Source organism: Ambystoma mexicanum, chromosome 13 (assembly GCF_040938575.1).
Source record: "Ambystoma mexicanum isolate Mex_15411 chromosome 13, UKY_AmexF1_1, whole genome shotgun sequence".
Classification (NCBI taxonomy): domain Eukaryota; kingdom Metazoa; phylum Chordata; class Amphibia; order Caudata; family Ambystomatidae; genus Ambystoma; species Ambystoma mexicanum.
Window position 1 is genome coordinate 760,686,929 of NC_090938.1, and position 22,546 is coordinate 760,709,474.

At 47.6% G+C, this 22,546-nt stretch overlaps 1 protein-coding gene across 6 annotated transcripts in view; it reads right to left on the reverse strand.

The window, feature by feature from the left end:
- Positions 1-22,546, reverse strand: part of LOC138521912 (polypeptide N-acetylgalactosaminyltransferase 6-like) — a 555,359-nt gene that overhangs the window by 254,828 nt on the left and 277,985 nt on the right. For 4 of the 6 annotated variants that reach the window (XM_069635078.1, XM_069635080.1, XM_069635079.1 and 1 more), the window contains one exon: positions 15,942-16,091. The exons of the other annotated variants lie outside the window; for them this stretch is intronic. In XM_069635078.1, coding sequence (XP_069491179.1) covers positions 15,942-16,091 — 150 coding nt within the window. The remainder of the gene's footprint in view (positions 1-15,941; positions 16,092-22,546) is intronic. 6 annotated transcript variants of the gene reach the window in all.

The following is a 22,546-nucleotide window of genomic DNA, read 5'->3' on the forward strand; positions in this document are numbered from 1 at the left end:
TCAACAAGTGGAGCTCAAGAATAAGGACCTTGAACTCAAGAGCCAGGACACTGAATGTTAGAGAATCCAGCTAGAGAAAGCTAGAGTGGAGACTTCAGCTAAAACCAGTGAGAGTGTCAGGTCCCCAGCCACCAAGTTTATGAAAGATTTGGTTGGTGTATTTGTGGAGGGTTCAGATATCCTCCAATGGATTGAAGCGTTTGAAATGGCTTGTGCGATTCATGATGTTGATAAAAGAGATTGAGCTAAGTGTTTGTTAAGCAGAGTGCCTCAAACTGGATATGACTGTATTCTGAAGCTGAGTGTGGAAGAAAGGGGTCAGTATGAGTGTATGAAGTCTGCTTTGATTGCCAAGTTTGGCAAGACACCTACCCAATACCTTAAAAGGTTCAGGGATTTTAAGAAAAGAGAGAATGTGTCTTGGGTTGACTGGGTGAGTGCTGCGCACATGAACATGATGGGGTGGATTGATGGATACAAGGTTAAGACTTTTGTTGAATTGTCCCACCTCTTGTTTTTTGAGCATTTTTCTGAAGCCTGTTCACCAGAGCTGCGTCAGTATGTGGCTGACCAGAACATTTTGGACCCCTTTAAGCTGGCTAGGTTGGCTGACAAGTGGGTCTCCCACCGGGTGTCCCCTAAGGACTCCAGTGGGAAGGACAAGGACAAAGAAAAGGGGGCCTCTCAGAAAGCTGAGGAGTCCCACAAGCAGTCACAGTCGGGTAAACCTAAACCTTCCTCTCCCAAGACCCAAAAATCTAGTGGGGATAAGTCATCTGTGGGTGGGAATAAGAGTAGTGGTCCCCCTGCTGCAAAGCAGGCTCCCAGTGGTTCCCGTACCGTACCCCGCACTCCTGGCACTTGTTGGGACTGTGGGGCTCTGGATCACAGAAGGGGTGACTCCAAGTGTAAAGGTAAGGCACTTGGAGTACAGGCTGTCAGCCTGACCTACCCTTACCCCGTGTCTGAGGTGGAGGCCACTGTCCTCCCCTCCTCTACCGGGATCACATTTGGTGCTCCGGTAGAGATTTCCTTAGTGTCCCTTGGGGCCTGGGACCAGTATGCAGAAGTACTGGCGACTATCCCACAGAACACCCGTAGGTTCTTGAGAAGTGTCCTCTTGAATGGCCAGCCTTCTACTGGTTTGAGAGACACTGGGGCAAGCATGACAGTGGTGGACAGGACCCTGCTCAAGCCAGAGGACTATGTAGGTGCTCCTCTGAGAACCACCAGGTTAGCTGGTGGGCCTCCCAAATTATCGCCTGTAGCCTTAGTCACACTCATGATTGGAGACAAGACAGCAAAGCTTCCTGTCCTGGTTCAGGACAATGTCCCTGCTAACATTCTGTTAGGAAATGATCTAGTAGAGTTGGGGTTGATCTCGGATGGTCTTCCCATGACTGCTGCTGCAGTCACTAGGTCACAGGTGACACCGGGTCTGGCTGTGAGTCAGGTACCCGAGCCAAAGGCGAGGCCTAAGGCAAGAAGAAGGAAGACCAAGAAGGCCACCTCTGTGGAGGGAACACCTTCTCTTCCTGCTGTTCGGACAGCACCCATTGGGATCCATGCTCCGGACGGGCTGGGTCCAGTGGAAAACCCAAACTCAACTCCTGTGGGAGAAGAGACAGAAGACTCTCCTGTGGGAGAGGTTCTCAACCCGGAGGATCATCCCGACCTTCAATGCTTGTTAGCTGAAGGGGGACCCTCCCGGGCAGACTTCTATAAGGGACAGAGAGAGTGCCACTCTCTCGAGGGACTGAGGAAACAGGCCCTGTCCCAGGCACAAGGAGAAGTGCCTAGGACATTCCGGATTTATTGGGAGGGTGAGCTCCTTGTTAGTGAGCCCACTAAGCCTGAACCTGGTGCCCTCAAGAGGTTGGTGGTACCCCAGGTTTACAGGCCATTCCTACTGCAGTTGGCGCATGAGGTGCCCTTGGCTGGTCATCTTGGGACCAAGAAGACTAAGCAGAGGCTCTCTGCCCATTTCTACTGGCCACGGATGGGAGTAGAGGTGGAGTCCCACTGCAGGACCTGCCCAACTTGTCAGTTGTCTGGCAAGACCGGAGGCAGTGTCATTGCCCCACTGCAGCCATTGCCAGTGGTTGGCACACCATTTGATAGGGTGGGCATCGACATCGTCGGTCCCCTTGACCCTCCCACTTCAGATGGACATCGGTTCATCCTGGTCTTGGTAGATCATGCCACCAGGTACCCTGAGGCAATACCCCTTCGGACTGTTACTGCCAAGGTGGTTGCCAGGGCTCTCCTGGGCATTTTCACCCGTGTTGGATTCCCCAAGGAGGTTGTCTCTGACAGAGGATCCAACTTCATGTCTAGTTACATGAAAACCATGTGGAAAGAGTGCGGGGTAACCTACAAGTTCTCCACCTCTTACCACCCCCAGACCAATGGTCTGGTTGAGAGATTTAATAAAACTCTCAAGGGCATGCTCGGGGCTTTGGAAGAACCCCTAAGGAGCAAATGGGATCTCCTCCTGCCATGCCTGCTGTTTGCTTACAGAGAGGTACCTCAAGAGGGTGTTGGTTTCAGCCCCTTTGAGTTACTCTTTGGACATCCCGTGAGGGGGCCCCTCGCCTTGATCAGAGAAGGCTTGGAAGCCACCCCTCCAGGTCCCGCCAAGCAAGTGGGGGACTATGCGTTAGGCCTCAGACGGAGGATGACACAGATGATGGGTCAGGCAACAGCAAATCTCAAGGCCAGCCAGGAATTGAATAAGTACTGGCATGACCTTAAAGCCTCGCAAGTGGATTGGACTCCGGGACAGGAAATCCTTGTGATGGAGCCTACCAAGCCTAGAGCTTTGGCAGACAAGTGGACTGGACCCTTCAGGATCATCTCCAAGATGGGCGAAGTCAATTATCTGGTTGACATGGGAGCCTCTGGGGTAGCCCCTCAGGTATTCCATGTCAACCGGCTCAAGCCTTTCCACCGGCGAGCAGAAGTCTCATGTCTCTTGCTAGCTTCAGGGCAAGAAGAGGATGAGAGTGAGCCCCTTCCTGATTTGCTGCATAGCAACCCTCAGGATGGCTCAGTGGAGGGAGTACATCTCTCTCCGGATTTGACAACAGAGCAACAGAGGGCCTGCAGGGCTTTGCTCCAACAGTATGCCTCTCTGTTTTCACTGACGCCAGGCCTTACACCGTGTTGTAGGCATGAAATTGACACTGGTGACAGTGTGCCTGTCAAAAGCAGGTGCTACCGTATGTCAGATACCGTCAAGAACCACATCCAGGCTGAGGTCGCCAAGATGTTGGATCCGGGTGTCATTGAACCCTCAACCAGTCCCTGGTCCAGTCCAGTGGTCCTTGTCCCCAAGGCAAGTTCCCAGGCCGGTACCAAGGATTGGAGGTTCTGTGTGGACTACCGAGGAGTCAATGCCGTCACCAAAACTGACTCGCACCCATTTCCCAGGGCTGATGAGCTCGTGGACACCATAGGTGCTGCCAAATTTGTGAGCACCTTTGACCTTACCTCAGGCTATTGGCAAATAGCTCTGACGGACCATGCCAAGGAAAAGACGGCCTTCTCAACACCTGAGGGACTCTACCAGTTTAGGGTCATGCCTTTTGGATTGAAGAATGCCCCTGCCACCTTCCAGAGATTGGTCAACCATGCGCTCAGTGGGCTGGAAGCCTTTTGTGTGGCTTACTTAGACGACATTGCCGTCTACAGTTCCACCTGGGAAGAGCATTTGACACATCTGGATAAGGTGTTGCAGGCCTTGAAAAGGGCTAACCTCACTATCAAGGCCACCAAGTGCCAGATAGCTCAGGGGAAAGTTACCTATCTTGGTCATGAGGTAGGAGGGGGTCAAATCCAACCTCTCTCCAGTAAAGTACAGGATGTACAGAACTGGGAGACCCCCACTACTCAAACCCAGGTGAGATCCTTTTTGGGCCTCACTGGGTACTATCGCAATTTCATGGCAGACTATGGAACCATAGCTGCACCCCTGACAGCTCTAACTTCACCCAAACAGCCTAGGAAGGTTAATTGGACCGAAGACTGTCAGAGGGCCTTTGATGGCTTGAAAGAAAGTCTGTGTAGGGCACCTGTGTTGTGTGCGCCTGACTACAGCCGACCCTTTATCGTCCAGACGGATGCCTGCGACACCGGAATTGGAGCTGTCTTGTCCCAGTTAGATGACAAAGGGAGAGAACATCCTATCATATTCATCAGTAGACAACTCAAGGGTAGAGAACTTAGGTGGGCTACTGTTGAAAAGGAGTGTTTTAGCATAGTTTGGAGCCTTAGGCGTTTTAGGCCCTACCTTACGGGGTCTACCTTCAAGGTCCAAACAGATCATAAGCCCCTGAAGTGGCTTATGCAAATGAAGGGTGAGAATCCGAAATTGCTCAGGTGGTCCATTAGCCTGCAAGGGCTAGACTTCACCATAGAGCACAGACCAGGGAAGAGTCACGATAATGCAGATGGCCTTTCCAGAAGGTATGTTGACCGTCTGGATGAGGGTGTCTATCCCGTGGGAGATTAGACACCCTCCACCTCAGTCTGGGGGGCCCGAGTGTGATGCTGGAAATGCATCAGAGGGACAGGGCCTCTGAATCCTTGTCCTTTACTGCTTTTTATCGTGTGTTCTGTCGTGTTTTCTGCCCAGGAATCCATGTGGGACTCCTGGCAGTGCAGCTCTCTCTTTTGGTTTGGTGAACAGACCCATGGGATACCCTTATGGCACCCATGGGTAGGGGTACAACCCTGTGCCCCTAGTGTATGTTTTTGGGCACCTGTGGGTGGCCCACAGAGCAGGGTATGAGCTGGTGGCAGCTCCATGCTGAATTTGACAGGTGCTCTGGGTGTCCTCCATTTTGGGATACCCAGGCCCTGCCATTGGGATCAGTTGATTCCTGATAGGAAACAAGATGGCCCCTGTGGCCTCCTGCTTTCTATTGCCTGTTACCTTGTTTTCCCAAAGTCCTGGGAAGCCCAGACTCTGTCCCTCCCCCTGACTGGCTGTTGGGTGGAAGTTCCATATATGGTGTTGTTGTGAAGGCCCAGCTAGACTGACTGGAGCCTTCCCAGTGACTGTATGTTGTGGTTTCCTCCTGTGGGTGGGACCTGGGTGAATGGAGTGTGTGACCAATATACACTCCTTGTTGTGGTTGTCTGGTTTCTGGCATGAGAGACAAAGACTGAGACAGCCCTGCCCGAAACTGGCCTGAATGCAGTGTGTAGTGTTGAATGGCTGGGTACTTGTCCCAATCCACATTCCTTGTTGTGAGTGTCTGAAAGGGAGGAGTGTGGCCTGAATGCACTGTGTGCCTGATTGGCTGACTGACTGCATGAATGCCCTTCTGTATGATTGGCTGCTGAGTGTGTGCCAGCAGTGTGGATGAGAGACAGAATAGTATATCTGGGGACCTCTCACCACTGGTAATTGTTCAGAAGCGTTCAGAAGCTGAGTCTCCACTCAAGAGTAACTGGAACTGCTGATCTTCGACGTCCAGCTGGAAGAAGAAGACTTGCTGCTGCATTTGCTTCGACCGATCCAAAGGCTGCCGAAATCGTCGAAGACTGACCCGAGAGAGGACCTGGTAAGGCGCCCTCTTCCCGTGCTCCGAGGGACCATCGAGCACCGCTCCATCTTCGCCGAAGCGCCCTGGAAGACAGACCCTCGAAAGGCTGCCGACCCGAGACGGGACCGCCGAGGAGATCGAAGTGAAGCACCCGGACATCGCCGCCGTCGAAGTCCATTGCCGTCGACCAGGGTTTGCAGGTCTGTGTAACCGCTGGAGGCCCGTCGAAGTTGTGTTGCCCAGCCGTGGGAACCACTTGACGCCCTGCCGCCGACGACCGGAGCCGTCCGCTCCTTGCCTAAGAACATTTGAATCGAAGGATTCCCTCGTCCGCACCGTCGACCGCTTTATCCTGCCGGAGAAAGTCGAGGACGACCAACGCGCCGAGGAGAAACCTGCCGGTGGGTTTCCCGCCACCCGAAGACCACAAAGACTCGAACGACTCGACGCCCTTGCCGGGCCCCCGTCTCCACAATCTTTGCGGTCCAGAGCAATTGTCATCGAGGTGCCCCGCACGCCTCTGCCTTGCAGGACGCCAACGCTCCGTCATCGACGAGCACCGCTTGGATCGAAGCTGCCGCCTCATCGACGCCGTTCTACCCTGTTTGTTGTCGGACGTTCGACGCCCCGTGTCTCCCGCTTGAAAGGGAAGGCATTCAAGAAGGGCCGTCGATTCCCCGACGCCGAACGCCGAGTTCCTCGACGGACGTTCGACGCCCCGTGTCTCCCGCTTGAAAGGGAAGGCATTCAAGAAGGGCCGTCGATTCTCCGCCGCCGAACGCCGAGTTCCTCGCCACTTCTCGACGCCTCTCGACGATCCGTGACTCCCGCTTGAAAGGGGGTCGCTCAAGAAGGATCTGTCGACGCCTCTTCGAAGAACTCGACTCCACCAGGTGCATTGGGGGGGTAAAAACATTATAGGAGGGAATAAGACTTGCAGAACAATATAAGGACTGGGCTTGTGCTATATCTTTATTTTACAGGTTGCCCAGGTGGGGGGGATCTCTACACAGAACTGTGTCTAGTGGTAGGGGCCAGTATTCTGCCTATTGCTCAACCATCTTATTGTAACGCTCACCTGATTCCCGTAGAGGCGCCGGTCTTGACTGGGCGTATACCGTATCTGCAAAGGTGATGTGTAACACACGGCTGGCTCTTTGGGCTGGACCTGTGTGCACTGTATGTCTGACTTGAAGGGTAAGATGTCTGCAGATAGAAAATATGGGATTAAGGAACTTGGTTATTGAATGTCTCTCTCTTCTTCCCTTTCTCTTCTCCTGTAGAACCCCAAAGGTTAACGCTCTCACCTTAGGTAAGTGAACGCCGTGCTCTCCATCTGCCTCGGGGCAGGGTGCTGTAACCAGTTTCTTCACTGGATAAGGGGAGCAGGCCTCTTGACTTCAGAGGACTGCTGTCCGTCGTTTACTGCACGAACGGTAAGTTTCAAGTAATTCTAATGTCTTTAAAGTCTTTAGTAATGATGTTTCTTGTTTTGCAGGGTTCCGGTGATGGCGGATGCCGGGCTGAAGTGAGTTGAAGATGGAGCCCGTGTGATGAATAGAAGCGCCTGGAAGCACGTAAGTAAGCGCTTGTTGCCTGCTTCACGATGCGCTCTAACTGTCTTTTTATTTTGCAGGTACAAGTTCGGAGCGGCTGCAGGGTGCCGGAATACCCACTGGGTTAGATGTGGAAAGGAGTAATGGCACGTGAGTATTAAAGTTCCCCAATGTCTTTAAACGCACCTTGTTTTGTCTTTCAGATGCGGGATGCAGCGCCGAAGGCCTCCGGAGCGTGCAAAGAGTTGGTAAGCTTTTGTCTTTCAGATGCCGGAATGCAGTGTGAAGACCTCTGGAGCGCACGAAGAGTAGGTAAGCCTTTGTCTTTCAGATGCCGGAATGCAGCGCGAGGCGTTGGTGACAGCCGATGGACCAGGTAAGTGAAGAGCTGTCACTGAAGACCGTAATGCTAACCTGTTCTTTCTTGTCTTTATAGGTGTTGCTGAAGACTGGATTCAGGATGGTAAGCCTTTTTCCTTAGGCCCAGGATCAGATGCAGAAGACACGATGAGCGTTCTGCTGCAGAGGATGCAGAATAACGCAAAGCAAGATTCATCCATCGGGTGTGGTTTAAATAGCCTCCTGTAGTGCTTAGGTGTCTCCTTCCACAGCCACGCCTAGGTAAGAAAAGAGTTCCTGCTTTCCAGAAGAGTTCCAGTGTTCTGAATCTAGGGAGTGGCTCCTGCCCCACCCAACAGGAAAAGTAGTTCCAAACAGAAGAGGATCAGAGGCTCAACTGGCAGGCAAGTAAGCAGCATGGTCTGCTGCAGGTAAGTCCACCCAAGCATTATGAGCCCGGCGCTTCCAGCGCTGGGACTGGGCATATTTATGAGCCTGGTGCCACTGGCGCCAGGACTGGGTCCAAAAGGTCCCAATTGGGACTGGTTGGCACTCGGAACCTGGGTTATGGATCTGCTTCCAAGGGAGTTGGGAAAACCCTGACCTTTTGGAAGCAGAGATCATGACACTTATTTTCTCTCCTCTCTCTATTGCTGGTTTCACTCTATTGATCTGTGTGACATTGTTACAGTATTGTTAATGCACTTTAATGAGATCTAATACAAAGGGTGGAATTAGGCCCCTTCTACAATTACTACATCGCGTATCGGAGGCGGCCTCTCTCTCTTGGCGTACGCATCAGAGTGCGAGCGTGAGGTGCGGCTTGATACGTCCATAGAGGTCCTTTCCTCTAGTTCCTCCAGTTCCGGCGGAGCGAGGAGGCAGACGAGCCGGGCCGGGTGGCCGATACGAAACAAAGAGCGAGGAGCGGAGGAGCGGAGTTTCGGCCGGGTGGCCGATACGGCTTGGCTGAGGGCTGAGGGTCTTGGGTGGCTCCACTGAGGTGCTGCCCTGGTCGCCTGGCGAGCGCTGTGGTGGTGTGGAGCTGCAGCGGCGGAGCGGGGCTGTGGAGCTTCGGGGGACGCAGTTGAGTGGTGGTGAGTTCCCTGGACGTGCTGGGGAGCAGTGTGGGGGTCGGCCCCACCGGGTTGTGGACTGGACGGGGGCTTGGAGTGTTTGTGGGCCCAGATTGACTTCTGGGGCGGGTCCCCGCAGCCGTATTTGGCTGGTCTGGCTGAGGTCCATCCCGGTCAAGACTGCAGCCTGCTGCCCCTCACGTCTTTCTCGACGCTGGTTGTCTGGTGCAGTAGCCTGGAGCCTGGCTGCCCACTGGTGGGGTCTGGTTATGCTGGGCCTGTCTGCACATAACCTTGGAGACGAATAGAGAGTAGGCAGAATCACTGAACTTAGCCCATTGAGCACATGAGGCTAATTAGCCCAGTATAGCAATAATCAGTGCAACACACTAATAGTGCTAAGTTAGGTGGACCTACTAGAATAGCTAGCCCTCGGCTATCAATCCAAGCGGACAATACCTGGAGACTGTGGGCTGATGCCTTTGATCCAGAGATAGTACAATAACAGTCTGCTAGTGGGAAGATAAAGTGGGCGTTACCCTGCAAACTGTGAGTTGTCGTAGTGTGTGGTCCTGGCACTCATAGACAGTCCACTCGAGACGTCACTAATGCAATCAGACAAGAATCTTAATTATCCTGTGTACAACCTAAGGAAGACCAAGTCAAGAACAGTTGCTTGGGGTCCTGCCAACAAGAAGGCTGAGATGGACAACCTGATGCCTAAAATAAAAGCAAAAAAAAGCTCACTGAACTTAGCCCATTGAGCACATGAGGCTAATTAGCCCAGTATAGCAATAATCAGTGCAACACACTAATAGTGCTAAGTTAGGTGGACCTACTAGAATAGCTAGCCCTCGGCTATCAATCCAAGCGGACAATACCTGGAGACTGTGGGCTGATGCCTTTGATCCAGAGATAGTACAATAACAGTCTGCTAGTGGGAAGATAAAGTGGGCGTTACCCTGCAAACTGTGAGTTGTCGTAGTGTGTGGTCCTGGCACTCATAGACAGTCCACTCGAGACGTCACTAATGCAATCAGACAAGAATCTTAATTATCCTGTGTACAACCTAAGGAAGACCAAGTCAAGAACAGTTGCTTGGGGTCCTGCCAACAAGAAGGCTGAGATGGACAACCTGATGCCTAAAATAAAAGCAAAAAAAAGCTCTCCGATCAAACAAGGTGTGATTACCTCTTTCTTCCCCCCTCGTGAAATAAATTCAACTACAATTGAAGAAGTTGCACTCGACCAACGGGACAATCCTATATTGAGTATATCTAATTTTGAAGACATTGATAATAACTCGCTATTAGACCTTTGCTTAAATATCCAGAGAAACATGACACCACAACCGGAAGTAAGATTTAATAACAGTAGCTGTCTATCGACAGGTAAACCTATGGACATAATTTCAGGGTCTTCCATGGTCAGAGATCGACCAGAGAGACTCTCCGCATCTCCTAATTTGGCGTTAGCCTCAATGGAAGATGACCCTGATGAAGTAATAGACCGCATTGACAAATCTAGTACAGGGTTAGCCGAAATAGCGGAGATTCGGGCATCGGTAGCCTCGCTGCAGTTCGCACTTAAGATCTTGCTGAAAATGTCGGGGCGGATCCTAGCCAATATGGACATCCTCATCAGGGGAAATAAGGAGAGAACGATTTCGGTTGAAGATGTGGAGGCTAACCTATCTGAGGCAATCCATGCTACTAGTGAGATGGATAAGCAACAAAACTTGGAGACCAACGAGGAGTCAGACAGACCTGATCCATTTTTTTCCAAAAAAGCAAAAGCGTTTAGCAAGAAAAACAACCAAGGGCAAAAAAATTACTGTTACACAACCAACATCGACAGAGATGAAAGAGAGGGGAATGACTACTAAGAAGAGTGTAGGAAAAGAGCCGCGAGAGCCAAGAAAAGAAAGGCAACTCGCGATGGATACCTGACCCGCTGGGTTCTCCCCGAACAGGGACCGACAGTGGACCATGAAGAAAGTGCAGAGATCGTGGAAGGGCCGGAGGCGAGCCATGGCAGTGCAGTAGATACAGCCATGGTAATCAGTCACCCAACGGTACAGGAAGATCTACCCCTTGAAGTAACAGGCACTTTGATCAACAAGAAAGAGAAGAAAGGAAGCCGAATTTGCCTTATTAAAAATCTATATCAGAGCAAGGTTAATAAATGGCTATCGCGATCAGAGTTTTTGACAAGATTATATTCTGTCCCTCAACTGCGGGTACTAATTTCAGATGACTTCCAATTCATTGAACCACTGAAAGGTCCGAATCCCAATGTCTCAGCCATCCACTGTAAATTTGCAGCCACGGCAGATTTATTAAGAAAGTATAAAGAGGAATTAAAATCAGTAGACGTGGATGTGGATGTTGATTTAAATGAAATTGACCCCAGCTGCCGGGAGGAAGAGGTTGCCGTTGCTGAGAATACAGCACCATGCCCCAAAATACAGTTGGATAAGAAAATAGAAGCGTCTGATGTCCAACAGGTCTTGAAATGGCTGGCTGATGCCCTTCCTGAGATCTTAAAACAATCATGAGAACTATCGGTTGTATCCTGGAACTGTCGGGGTTTTATGCATTTACTTACACCAGAGGGCTCTGTGAAACTGTTTGATAAATCTAGCTGTTTCTGCCTGCAAGAGACTTGGACATTGGACCCTTTGGTATTAGATGGGTACACGTTGTTTCATGCTGCTGCTAAAAGAGGTGACAAAGGACGGCCTTTTGGTGGTCTGGTGATAGGAGTGGCCAATACCTTGGGCTCCAGGCAGATTGGTTCTAACTGCGGAAACAACTTACTCGCAGTTGAAGTGATGCTTGAGGGCATAGACTCTATGTTTTCTTTTTTGTTGGTAAATCTCTACAATCCGCCTGGAGCTATACTAAGCGAACACTTACAAGACTCTTTACAGGATGTGTTGGCAAACTGGTCACCTATAGCTACTAATTTGGGAGTAATGGTTGTGGGCGATTTCAATTGTCATATGAATGGACGGGTGTGCAAAATGCAAAATCCTAAATTGAAAGAGAAGAGCATTATGCTGCATAACAAAATAGATATTGAGGGCAGTACCTGAGAATCCCTGTTTGAATTATGGGACATGATAATGCTTAATGGCAGAACAGCTAGTGATCACCCTGGACAATATACTTGGTCCAACGGTGCTGCTAGCAGCACATTGGACTATATACATATATGTCCAGGGCTTCAAGAGCTGATTGACGATCTGATAGTCATGCCCAACGTATGGAGCGATCATGCCGTATTAAAATGTACAATGAGTATTCCTCGAAAGCAGCCCTTAATTAGCAATAAGGGTATTGTAAAAGTCAATAAGACAGGAACCAGGATTTCCTGGTCAGATAAGAATATAGCACTTGCGGCAGAAACTTTGGGAATAGTAGTGCTTAAAGAGCCGCATAAATTCAATGATATGTCCATCAATTCCATAGAAGACTGGATTAGTGCTTTTTCAGGCAAACATGCTGTGGCCCCTATGGGGTGTATGATAAATAGTGTGGGGAATAAACTACCATTTGACAAAACAATCAGAGACATGAAGCGCAATCTTAGAGCCGAGCTTCGCAGAGTCAAGAAATCAATGGCCCCAGGGGAAGCCTATTATCGGACTATTAGAGTGATTAAAAATAGATATAGATCGGCCATTAAGGAGAAAAAAAGGGCGGACAAGGTTCTTACTTGGCAAAAATTAGTGAAGACTGTATGCGAAAAGAAGACCCATAATATCTGGTCTCTCTTAAGCGAGGCTCAGGGTACACAGAGGGGGACATTGGTCAATCCTATTGAAGCGAGAGTGTGGGTCACATATCTAGAAAACAGAAACATGGTGGGTGAGGAAACAACAATATTGGGTAGGCCGCCTTGTGAGGCCCCATTCCCTGTAACGTACGAACTCATCTTGAATAAAATCAAAGAGTTAAAATCATCAAGAGCACCGGGACCCAACGGTTTGGCTAATGTTGTCATGAAAGCATACCCAGAGTTCTGGGCAAGTCTGCTAAACATCTTGTTCCAGAAAATATTAAAGACAGGTAAAATTCCCTGCTCATGGCAGACGGCAATATTAATCCCAGTTTTTAAAAAGGGCGATAGACTCGACCCAGGCAACTATAGGTTGCTTTCCATGCTTGATGCCACTGGAAAGATATTTGCCTCACTTTTGCTTAAGGAGTTACAATCCTGGGCAGAGGGCAGAGGAGTACTGTCCAGATTCCAAAGTGGGTTTAGACAAGGTTACTCCACTGCCCACAACATCTTGATTATGGACATACTGCGAACCAGAGCCTTACGAACTGGATCGGTCCCGCTTTACGCATTATATATAGACTTCACAGCGGCGTTTGACTCCATACCCCGTAGTCGGTTATGGAACAAACTGTATACAATGGGATGTCCTGATGGCCTAATATACTATTTAAAACTCTTGCATTCAAATAATTCAGTTAAACTGAAATTAGATCAAGATGGCCATACAACTCAAAATGTTATACAAAACAGGGGTGTCAAGCAAGGATGCGTAACGGCTCCTTTAATTTACAACCTATATACCTACGACATCCCTGAAGCCTTAAATAAGGTGAGAAACTGCCCGCCGAAAATTGGGAAAGCTAGCTGCCCAGTACTAGCATACGCAGATGACTTGGTGATATTTGATCACACCATCAGTGGGATGCGAAGATCTGCGGTTGCACTATGGGAATACGCTGAAGAGAATGGCTTAAGCATTAATCTAGGAAAAACAAAGATTATGAGATACACAAGAAAAAAGGTCTCCCGCGTGCAACTCACAGTAGGGGCAGTGAATATTTCATATGTCCCTCGATACCGTTATTTAGGCATTGACTTTGAAAATACTGGGGATTATTTGGCATGCAAAAAAACACGCTGTATTAAAGCTGCACAGTTGACAGCCTTATTTCATAGATTTACGATCAGCCATAGCGGCTTTACTCTATGGGGTATAAGGCAACTCTATATACAGGTGTTCGCTCCGGCGATAATATATGGCCTGGAAGCACTATTAGAGTCTGATCTTAGATGGCTTCAGATATTAGAGGGTAAATTCTGGCGACGTGTGCTTGGTCTACCTCCCTCAATTCCGATGGCCATCCTTAGATTAGAATTGGGTTTAACCTCCCTAAAGGCATTGGTGTTAAAGAAGCGAGCCGCGTTATATCTCAGAATGGTTCGAGATACAAGTAACGACATATTACTAGCGGTACACCAGGAAATAATAAAGGAAGGAACAACCTCTTCAATTGTTGATCAGATGAACAATCTGTTCTCCGAAATAGGCTGGCAATCCAGAGATGGTAAATACTCAGATAAAGTAAACAGAGCATTGAGTAAACGTATCGACCTTTGGGATTGGCTGGAGAATTTTGAACATCTTAAGAGTTTGAGCAGCTACCAGTTTGTGCAATATAGACTATTTGAATTTAGGAAACCCCAGAGATACTTGAATATCTGTCCATCTATCAAGCTTAGACGGTTTATATTACTGCTTCGCCTAGAACAACTACCTACCCTTAGCAATACGGGGAGAAAAGACAGCATGGCTGCTGAGGAACGCATCTGCCGATTATGTAAAGTGCATAAGCATTTGGAGACTGCAAAACATTTGCTGACTGAGTGCTCGGAGATGGTTGGCACTTTTACCCCCCTTCTCGGCAGTTATGTGCATGAAACTACATATATTGGGGAAGCTCTGTTTTGGCATTACTGCCTCAACTCCAACAGTCTACGTCTCTTAATAGCTCTGTATACTGTTTGGTTGCAAATTGAAACAAGATTGGGTATAACTCTGTAGAGGAATAGGTTTTATGAAATAATTCTCATACAGATGGTATGAAATTTATATATATCTGTGTATAATGTGAATTATTTGTTCTTTTTAACATAGTATTTTGTATTGCAATTCATGTATATTTAAAAATTGTATTTGAAGTATGTTAGATTTTTTTATCATGTTAGTTGTGTTAAATTTGTGTAAAGTTTATAGTTTAAACTATAGCACAATAAATATTAAATAAATAAATAAAGGGTGGTACCACTTTAGAATTGTATATATTTGCCATTGTTGATTTTCCTAAGTACAAAGTGAGTTATTATGATAAGTGTACATAACCTTGAATATTGATTATATAAAGACTGTGTTCTAACCAATACAGTGTGTGGACATTCCTTTGTGGGGGCTTGGGGACTACATTGTACTTAACAACCAGCCTGCATCACCTCCTGAGAAGCTAGGCCTTGATTGCTCGACCATAGCTACCGAATAGAGAATCTAGGCTGGGGTCCTCTGTGCCTCCCCTCTACCATATAGAGAGCAGAAGTACAGACCACCCCCTACCAGTCCTCTACACGAGTCATCTGCGAAAGGCATTTCCTTTATCAATAACCAATCTAGTTTGCACAACGTGTTGCTTTTAACTGTCACGAACTATCTGGCTTGTTAGGGTCACGGGACACTGTAGACCAGATCTGTGCTTCAAATCGTAACCTAACATCCAGGTTAGACTGAATTGTGGCCCTTCAGCTCTAGGACTCATGCACACTATGAACAGACAGACTTGCATCAAGAATGTTTTCAATTAAGTTCCCTTGTGTATTTCCTTCACTGGTGTACTTCCCCTATCTGTCATGCTTGCCCATTCTTGGGAAATCACCAACTGACCGTGTGACTTACGCACTCAGATTCTATAGTCTCTTTTCCCTCATGGTGGCCTCCCTCCATTCAAACATAAAAACCGAATTATTTTCCAAATATAGCTCAATAAGGAAAGGACGGATGTGAAGACCTGGGAGAGCTCATGAGCAGGCATGGTGTGATGACATCCCTTCCCCCCCCCTGTCTTTAAAGTCGTGCCTGGCACACTGAGTTACCTGGATGACCCATGAGTTGAAACCGAGGCAAACATTTCAAGTTTCAAGCGTCTAGCTGGGCATAAACAGTTACTCATTCCATCTTACTCGCCAAAAGTCAATTATCACCAGCCAATGGCTATTGGCGAGTGCACATTTTGAGAGTACATTAGTTACTATGGTGATTGACCTGTACATTTGTCTAGGTGCACCTCCATCTTCTATCCCTTTTCTTCCATGTTTGCATCAAAGCCTCTACCTTCCAGTGTTTCTACTGATCCCCCATTCACACTCAATCTATCCCAGTCTTTACTTCACAGTCTTTCTGTTATGTTACTCTTATATCTTCCTCCTCTTCCAGTTTCTCAGGTCTCCATTGCTGGCTATTTACTGTTCCTCACCCTCTACTTGCTTTCATTTGTGGTTCTTCCTCCCTCAATCATCAAGTCGCTTCTTACCCTTATACACACACCCCTTACTCGCTCTCTTTTTCAATTTCCATCTCTACTTACAGTGAGCATCCAGGAACGTGAGCACTTCTCCCTTCGCCTGGGCTGCTCCTAGCAACCTAGCAGGTACTAGTCCCTTTCTCTCTACCTGTCGCAGGACCTTAACTATCTGAAGCCGCCTCACGAAGTTGTCCAGCGGCTCCTTCAGGGTCTCTGCAAAAAGAAGCAATGGGGAATAGCTGACAGAATGCACCAAGCACAAACACACAACATTAGGAGAAAAGTAGTCAATATGTCTTTCTGTTTCCCGAAAATGCCAATATCATTTATACATGGATGAAATCGTAGTGCATAGCAATAAGAGAATAGGTGCTGAGGAAGTAGAGCGTATGGGTTACAGCAAGCAGGGAAAAGGAAAGGGATGATGGGGTTGGCGGGTCCTATCTGCCATAGATATCCATGTATCAGGAGACTTTGTGACGCATCAAGGACCCATCAATCAGATTCAGGGCCTAGTCTGACCCAGGCCATGAAGATCGAAAGGCTTTATATCCTGTGGCTATTTATGGGAGTCGAACAAAAGTTCTGCTTGAATCTTCAGACAGGTTCTGAAGTACTCTACGTTTGACTTACCAGAAGAATGAACCCAGGTATGCTTGCTCACGATTGTTTGGGGCAATCGTACAGAAAACACGATGCCCACCCCCACCCACAGAAATTTGGAATCTGTGATACCAAATACTTTTCTTCATGACTCATCATGTCCAATGGTACATCCCTGATCCCCAGACCTGGGATCATAGAAGCTGCTTTGATACCTTCCATAGGGGTAACCCATGAATAAGTAAATTATTAATTCAACATACCCCCTTCCTGGATGTGCACCAGCTATTCCTCTCCAGACCCTCAGTGTCCCACTGTGGTAGGCACAGGACTACCATTGAGCTCTTCAGCGAGTTCACATGCATACTCTAATTCCGGGTGACTGAATCGCAGACCCACACTGAAATTCATAATTCCATTTTGTAAGTACACTTCACTGTGCCCTGATGGCATGGCAGTCAGCTTTCTACCAGACCTCTCCAGACCAGTGCGGCTGGGAGTCACCAAGGGCTCTTCCATGGGGAAGATGTTCGGGTACTCTAGAATCTAATTACGTTTATAGGATTTTCTTTTGGGTTTCTGTCCACTGGGCGGCCTTCCCACATTTGAGACCAAAAACTCTGCAAAACATTATAGAGAGGTTTCATTATGTTGTTCTTGCGCCTTCAAGTCTCATTCATCTTAAATGGGAGCTGCCAGGTGACAAAAGGAGAATGTCTGACTGAGCCACGTCATGGAAATAAATGTAGCTGGTGGGAGATATTTTAAGACGGCAACACCAGACTTTTGCTAACACTGACTTCAGTATTTAAAGGAAAAGAGAGAGCAATCCGATGGGGATAGCCGCGTCCCCTGCACACTATCTAACAGGCCAAATGGCCTAATGGAGATATTAATCCGAAGATTATTTTGCTTGTTTATGAATTTCTTTATATTTCAAATGTAAAAGATTTTGGAAAAACAAATTTAATAGACAATTAGTGATTAACAACAACAAATTTTGCCGTTTATTTGTATTTTCAAGTGCCCAACGCGTTTCGAGTCGTAAAAACTCTTCATCAGGGGCGGCATATTCATCAAACAATTTCTACAAAAAGGAAAATTGTAAACAATATATTAGCGTTTTGGATGGACTTAATAGTGAACAAAGGATAACAACAAAATCACATTTGTTATGTAAACAATAATCAGTTAGACACTTTTGCTGAATTGGTGGGTAACACATTCTATTGAAAAAAATGCCCAGCAGTACCTCAGTCTTTCCACATTCACCAAGCGAGTGTGATTAAGCGACAAGTGTGTCTATATGAATGGTGGATAACTGACCATATATTTTGCCCTTGGTGCAATTAATTTTTCGTGATATCTTACTATGGGGTGGGAATTAGTACCACCTGTGGTGAAATCATGGTGCTTGGTTGATGCATAATAACCTCTTACCTAGTTCTTTTTAGTCTGTTCCCCAAACGAACAGATGGGAGATGCGATTCTCTCAAGTCTAGAGAGAAGAAGAGATATTTTTGAAAAGATATTTTTGAAAATGAGAGGCTCTCAAAAAGACGTAAACAGGCTTGGAGCCAAGAACTAAGTGCGAGTGACAAGTAGTTTAAAGTCCGGCCAGGATACTCACTTCGATTCACGCCAGCAATGTAGGTGGTGTTCAGGAGCCTCTCATTTTCAAAAATATCTTTTCAAAAATATCTCTTCTTCTTTCTAGACTTGAGAGAATCGCATCTCCCATCTGTTCCTTTGGGGAACAGACTAAAAAGAACTAGATTCCGTGTGCCTACCAGACAGTGCACAATTGACTGCCCTCTGAGTCTTTGCTGGTTATAAGCATAACTCAAGGTAAGAGGCTATTATGCATCAACCAAGCACCATGATTTCACCACAGGTGGTGCTAATTCCCACTCCATAGTAACATATCACGAAAAATTAATTGCACCAAGGGCAAAATATATGGTCAGTTATCCACCATACATATAGACACACTTGTCGCTTAATCACACTCGCTTGGTGAATGTGGAAAGACTGAGGTACTGCTGGGCATTTTTTTCAATAGAATGTGTTACCCACCAATTCAGCAAAAGTGTCTAACTGATTATTGTTTACATAACAAATGTGATTTTGTTGTTATCCTTTGTTCACTATTAAGTCTATCCAAAACGCTAATATATAGTTTACAATTTTCCTTTTTGTAGAAATTGTTTGATGAAAATGCCGCCCCTGATGAAGAGTTTTTACGACTCGAAACGCGTTGGGCACTTGAAAATACAAATAAACAGCAAAATTTGTTGTTGTTAATCACTAATTGTCTATTGAATTTGTTTTTCCAAAATCTTCTGCATTTGAAATATAAAGAAATTCATAAACAAGCAAAATAATCTTCGGATTAATATCTCCATTAGGCCATTTGGCCTGTTAGATAGTGTGCAGGGGACGCGGCTATCCCCATTGGATTGCTCTCTCTTTTCCTCATATGTTTCCAGCCTAGATACCAAGGCTGTGTATTTTCTCCCCTGCACCTTGAACTCTGTAATCACTTTGTCTAAACAGTCTTCACTTTACAATTTAAACTGTTATTAACTTGGTATGCAAGTGTATTTACCAGTTTGTGTTTTTTCAGTATTTAAAAGCAGACCACAAGTACAATCAATTTTTAAACCCCACCTTACTGTGCCAGTTGAGGCCCTTAAATACACTGACAATTTTGTTGAGGAAGAATCTTATACTTTAAGATTTACATTCTAATTTCCTAAGTTGGTAGAGTTTGCCTGATAAAGGTTTTTTTAACAAGTATTTTTTTATGTAATTGTCTTGTTTTTATATTTTAACCCACGTATATGTATCTGTACTTGTGCAGCCTTTCCGAACATACTTCATAATGCACAATAATCAGTGCCTTTGTGTGAGCAGATCATGTTCAATAGGTACCGTGGTGGGTCAGAAGAAGGAGACAGATTCGGAACTTCCATATTGAACCAATGTTTATTTAAAGAAAATGCAAAAAACGCCCATCTTTCCCTAAACTATGGGTTTTCCAACCTAACAAAACTAACTAGGGTGCTTGTCAGTGAGTCTAAAAGGAAAGTCTGTCTACTGTCCAAAAGCTAATCTGACCGACCCTACCACTAACAAAACAACTAAGGCACAGGAGAATGACTCCCTTTTCCTGTGGGCTGCTTTCTCAGCAGATTCCGTTAGTAACTGTGAGGAGGTCAAAGAGGCAATAAAGATAAAAGACAGCCCCATTCTAACTTTCAGACCCAGCACCCAAAATTTTACATCAGCAGGACAGAACAAAACTACATGTCCCATAAACCACCACGGGAAATGGAGACCAGGTGGGGGAAAAGATAAAATGAACAAAGGGAAGCGGTATAGATACAGCCCTGTCATGCGGTACAGTGACAGATACCCACATAGCAGTACAGGTTGGGATGGACAAACAGTGCATGGAGCAGGGGGGAGATATGAAGGCAAGCTGGCTGCAGGTGTGGGACAAACAGTGCATGGAGCAGGGTGGAGGAGTGAAGGCAAACTGGCTGCAGGTGTGGGAAGTGGGCAGGAAAGGCGGATGGAAGCTGAGAGAAGGGGAGGAGCAAAGTATGAGTTAAAAGAAGCCCCGGGAAACTCATCAGCTGTCTCTCATTGCAGCAGCAGCCCTGGCCGGAGACCACAGAGGAGTGGGAGGAATCCCCAGGTGATGTACATTGGGCGTACTAGGAGGCTGAAGGCTCGGCACCGCGGAGATCCTTAACGAGAGGCAGAGCCTCCGCCAGGAGAGGCTCGAAGAGCGGCAGCGCCGGGGCACTACTGAAGCGGATTCACTGACAAGGAAAGTCTGGCTGTAACCCATTTTCAAAGGACAGTGTTTCCGTAGGTTTACCCTCTCTGTTTGTATTCCTTTTTTTCAAAACCCAATTGGGACAGCTGGCCAAGGAATGGAAAGCTAGTGTCCGGGGAAAGGAATTTATGTGACCTGATTAATTTTCTTTCAAAGAGGAGCCAAGCTTAAGAGGACATTCATGCGAACTCTGAATTGATCCACCTTTTTTCCGAGCAAGCCTGCTGAATCACATTTAAGCATGTTTTGTTGTTTATAACGAGAGGCTGTGTGAAAATTTAACTCAGCAATATATCATACCTTGTGAACCCTGCATTCCGACTACAGTCTACTACTTTACAGTGGTGGCAGCGGTGGGATTCAAGAGAACGCCAAGGCAGACAGAATGGAAGCTGTGATAAAGGCACTCACAGAGGGGCAGCAGCAACTGCAACAACTTATACAAGTGCAAGGCCATCAGGCGCAGGCAGACAGATAAGCCCTCCAACAAGCCATACAAGTGCAAAGTGCGGCACAAGAGCAAGGACGGGAAGCTTTAAGAATATTGGGAGAAGCAGTGGCCTCCACCCGGACGCATCCCGTGATATTACAGAAATACCAAGTAGGAGAAGACCCCAGTTTTTTCTTTGTGAAGTTTGAGAGAATAGCCAGAGCAGCTCAATGGCCACAGGACATATGGGCCTTCTACCTTGCACCCCTGCTCACAGGGCCAATGCAGGAGGCATACCAAGCTGTCAACCCCACAGGGGACACTCCTTATACCGAGATTAAAAAAACAGTGTTGGAAAGACTTGGTATGGATGAAGAATCCTACAGACTCAAGTTTAGAGAAACCAGATTGAAACCCGGCGAAAGCCCAAGACAATTGTTATACAGAGTGCAAGATTTGGCGGAAAAATGGCTTCAAACAGGCACTGCCACAAAAGGACAGATTAAGGATAAAGTAATGATGGAACAGTTCATTGATGCCTTACCCGGACCCATACAGAGGTGGGTGAGGCAACATCACCATCTGTCCTTAACCGAGGCCATAGATGTGGCAACAGCATATCAGAAGGCAGGTAACATTCGGCCCATCCCAGCGACCCACTTGAGACCAAGTATGGAGACTCCCGCCTTACGCAGTGGGCCTTATAAGGGGCCAAGCACCGAACCCAGGAACCGGCCAGAACCCCGACCTAATGGGGGTGTTACGAACAAAGGAATGGCACCACAATGTTTCGAATGTGGGGAATGGGGTCATATTGCTCGATTTTGCTCCCGAAAACCTAAACCTGAACCAATGGAAATTGGGACCTTACAAACTCAGGAATACAGAAGGAAACGGTTACCTTATGTGATAGAAGTCACAGTGGACGGACATCCCCGTCAAGCAATGGTGGATAGCGGAAGTCGACAGACGGCCATACAGCCCCATGTGAGCGAGCAAGAACACAAACAGGTGAGAACCATTGGCATCAAATGTGTGCATGGGGATGTGAAAGGGTATCCTACCAAAGACATTGGGCCTCATTACAACCTGCCAGTCCGAGACCGTGCAAAATCCGTGATGGCGGTAAAAACGTTTCCGTGTCCGCAAGGGTGCGGAAAAACCGCCCGATTACACGCTGTCGGTCGCGCGCACCACACGGACTCGGAAACGTTGTTACCGCCGTCACGGAATACCCCACGGAAATGGAAATAACGAAGCCACAAGTGGCGCAAAACCCGTTTCCGCCTCCGCCGCCACGGACACGGAACCGGAAATACCATGATCGCCAAAACAGGAAACAGAGAGGCGGCCATCATATAAAAGCACAATCCATTGCCATCCAGAGCCAGCACAAGCACAATCCTGACTCTGAGAAGCCAAAAGGGACCACAAGCATGTCTGCCAGGATTCCTGCTCAGAGGCAGCGCAAACAGCGCTTCAGCGAGGCGGAGCTAACCGTCTTGGTGGAGCACATTGTGGACAATGCTGAGATGCTGTTCAGCGCCGACCAACGGCGTGCCACACAGCAGCGGAGGAAGGAGGTGTGGGCCGAAGCTGCACGCAAGTGCACCGCTGTGGGCGTGGCAGTGAGGAGCGTGAAGGACTGCCACAAGCGTTGGGACGACCTGAGGCTGAGGGTACGCAACCTCATTTCCACGCACCGCCAACGCAGCAGTGGGACAGGCGGAGGACCCCCTTCCCCACTGAGGCTGCAAGCATGGGAGGAGCGTTGCAGCAGCGTCCTCC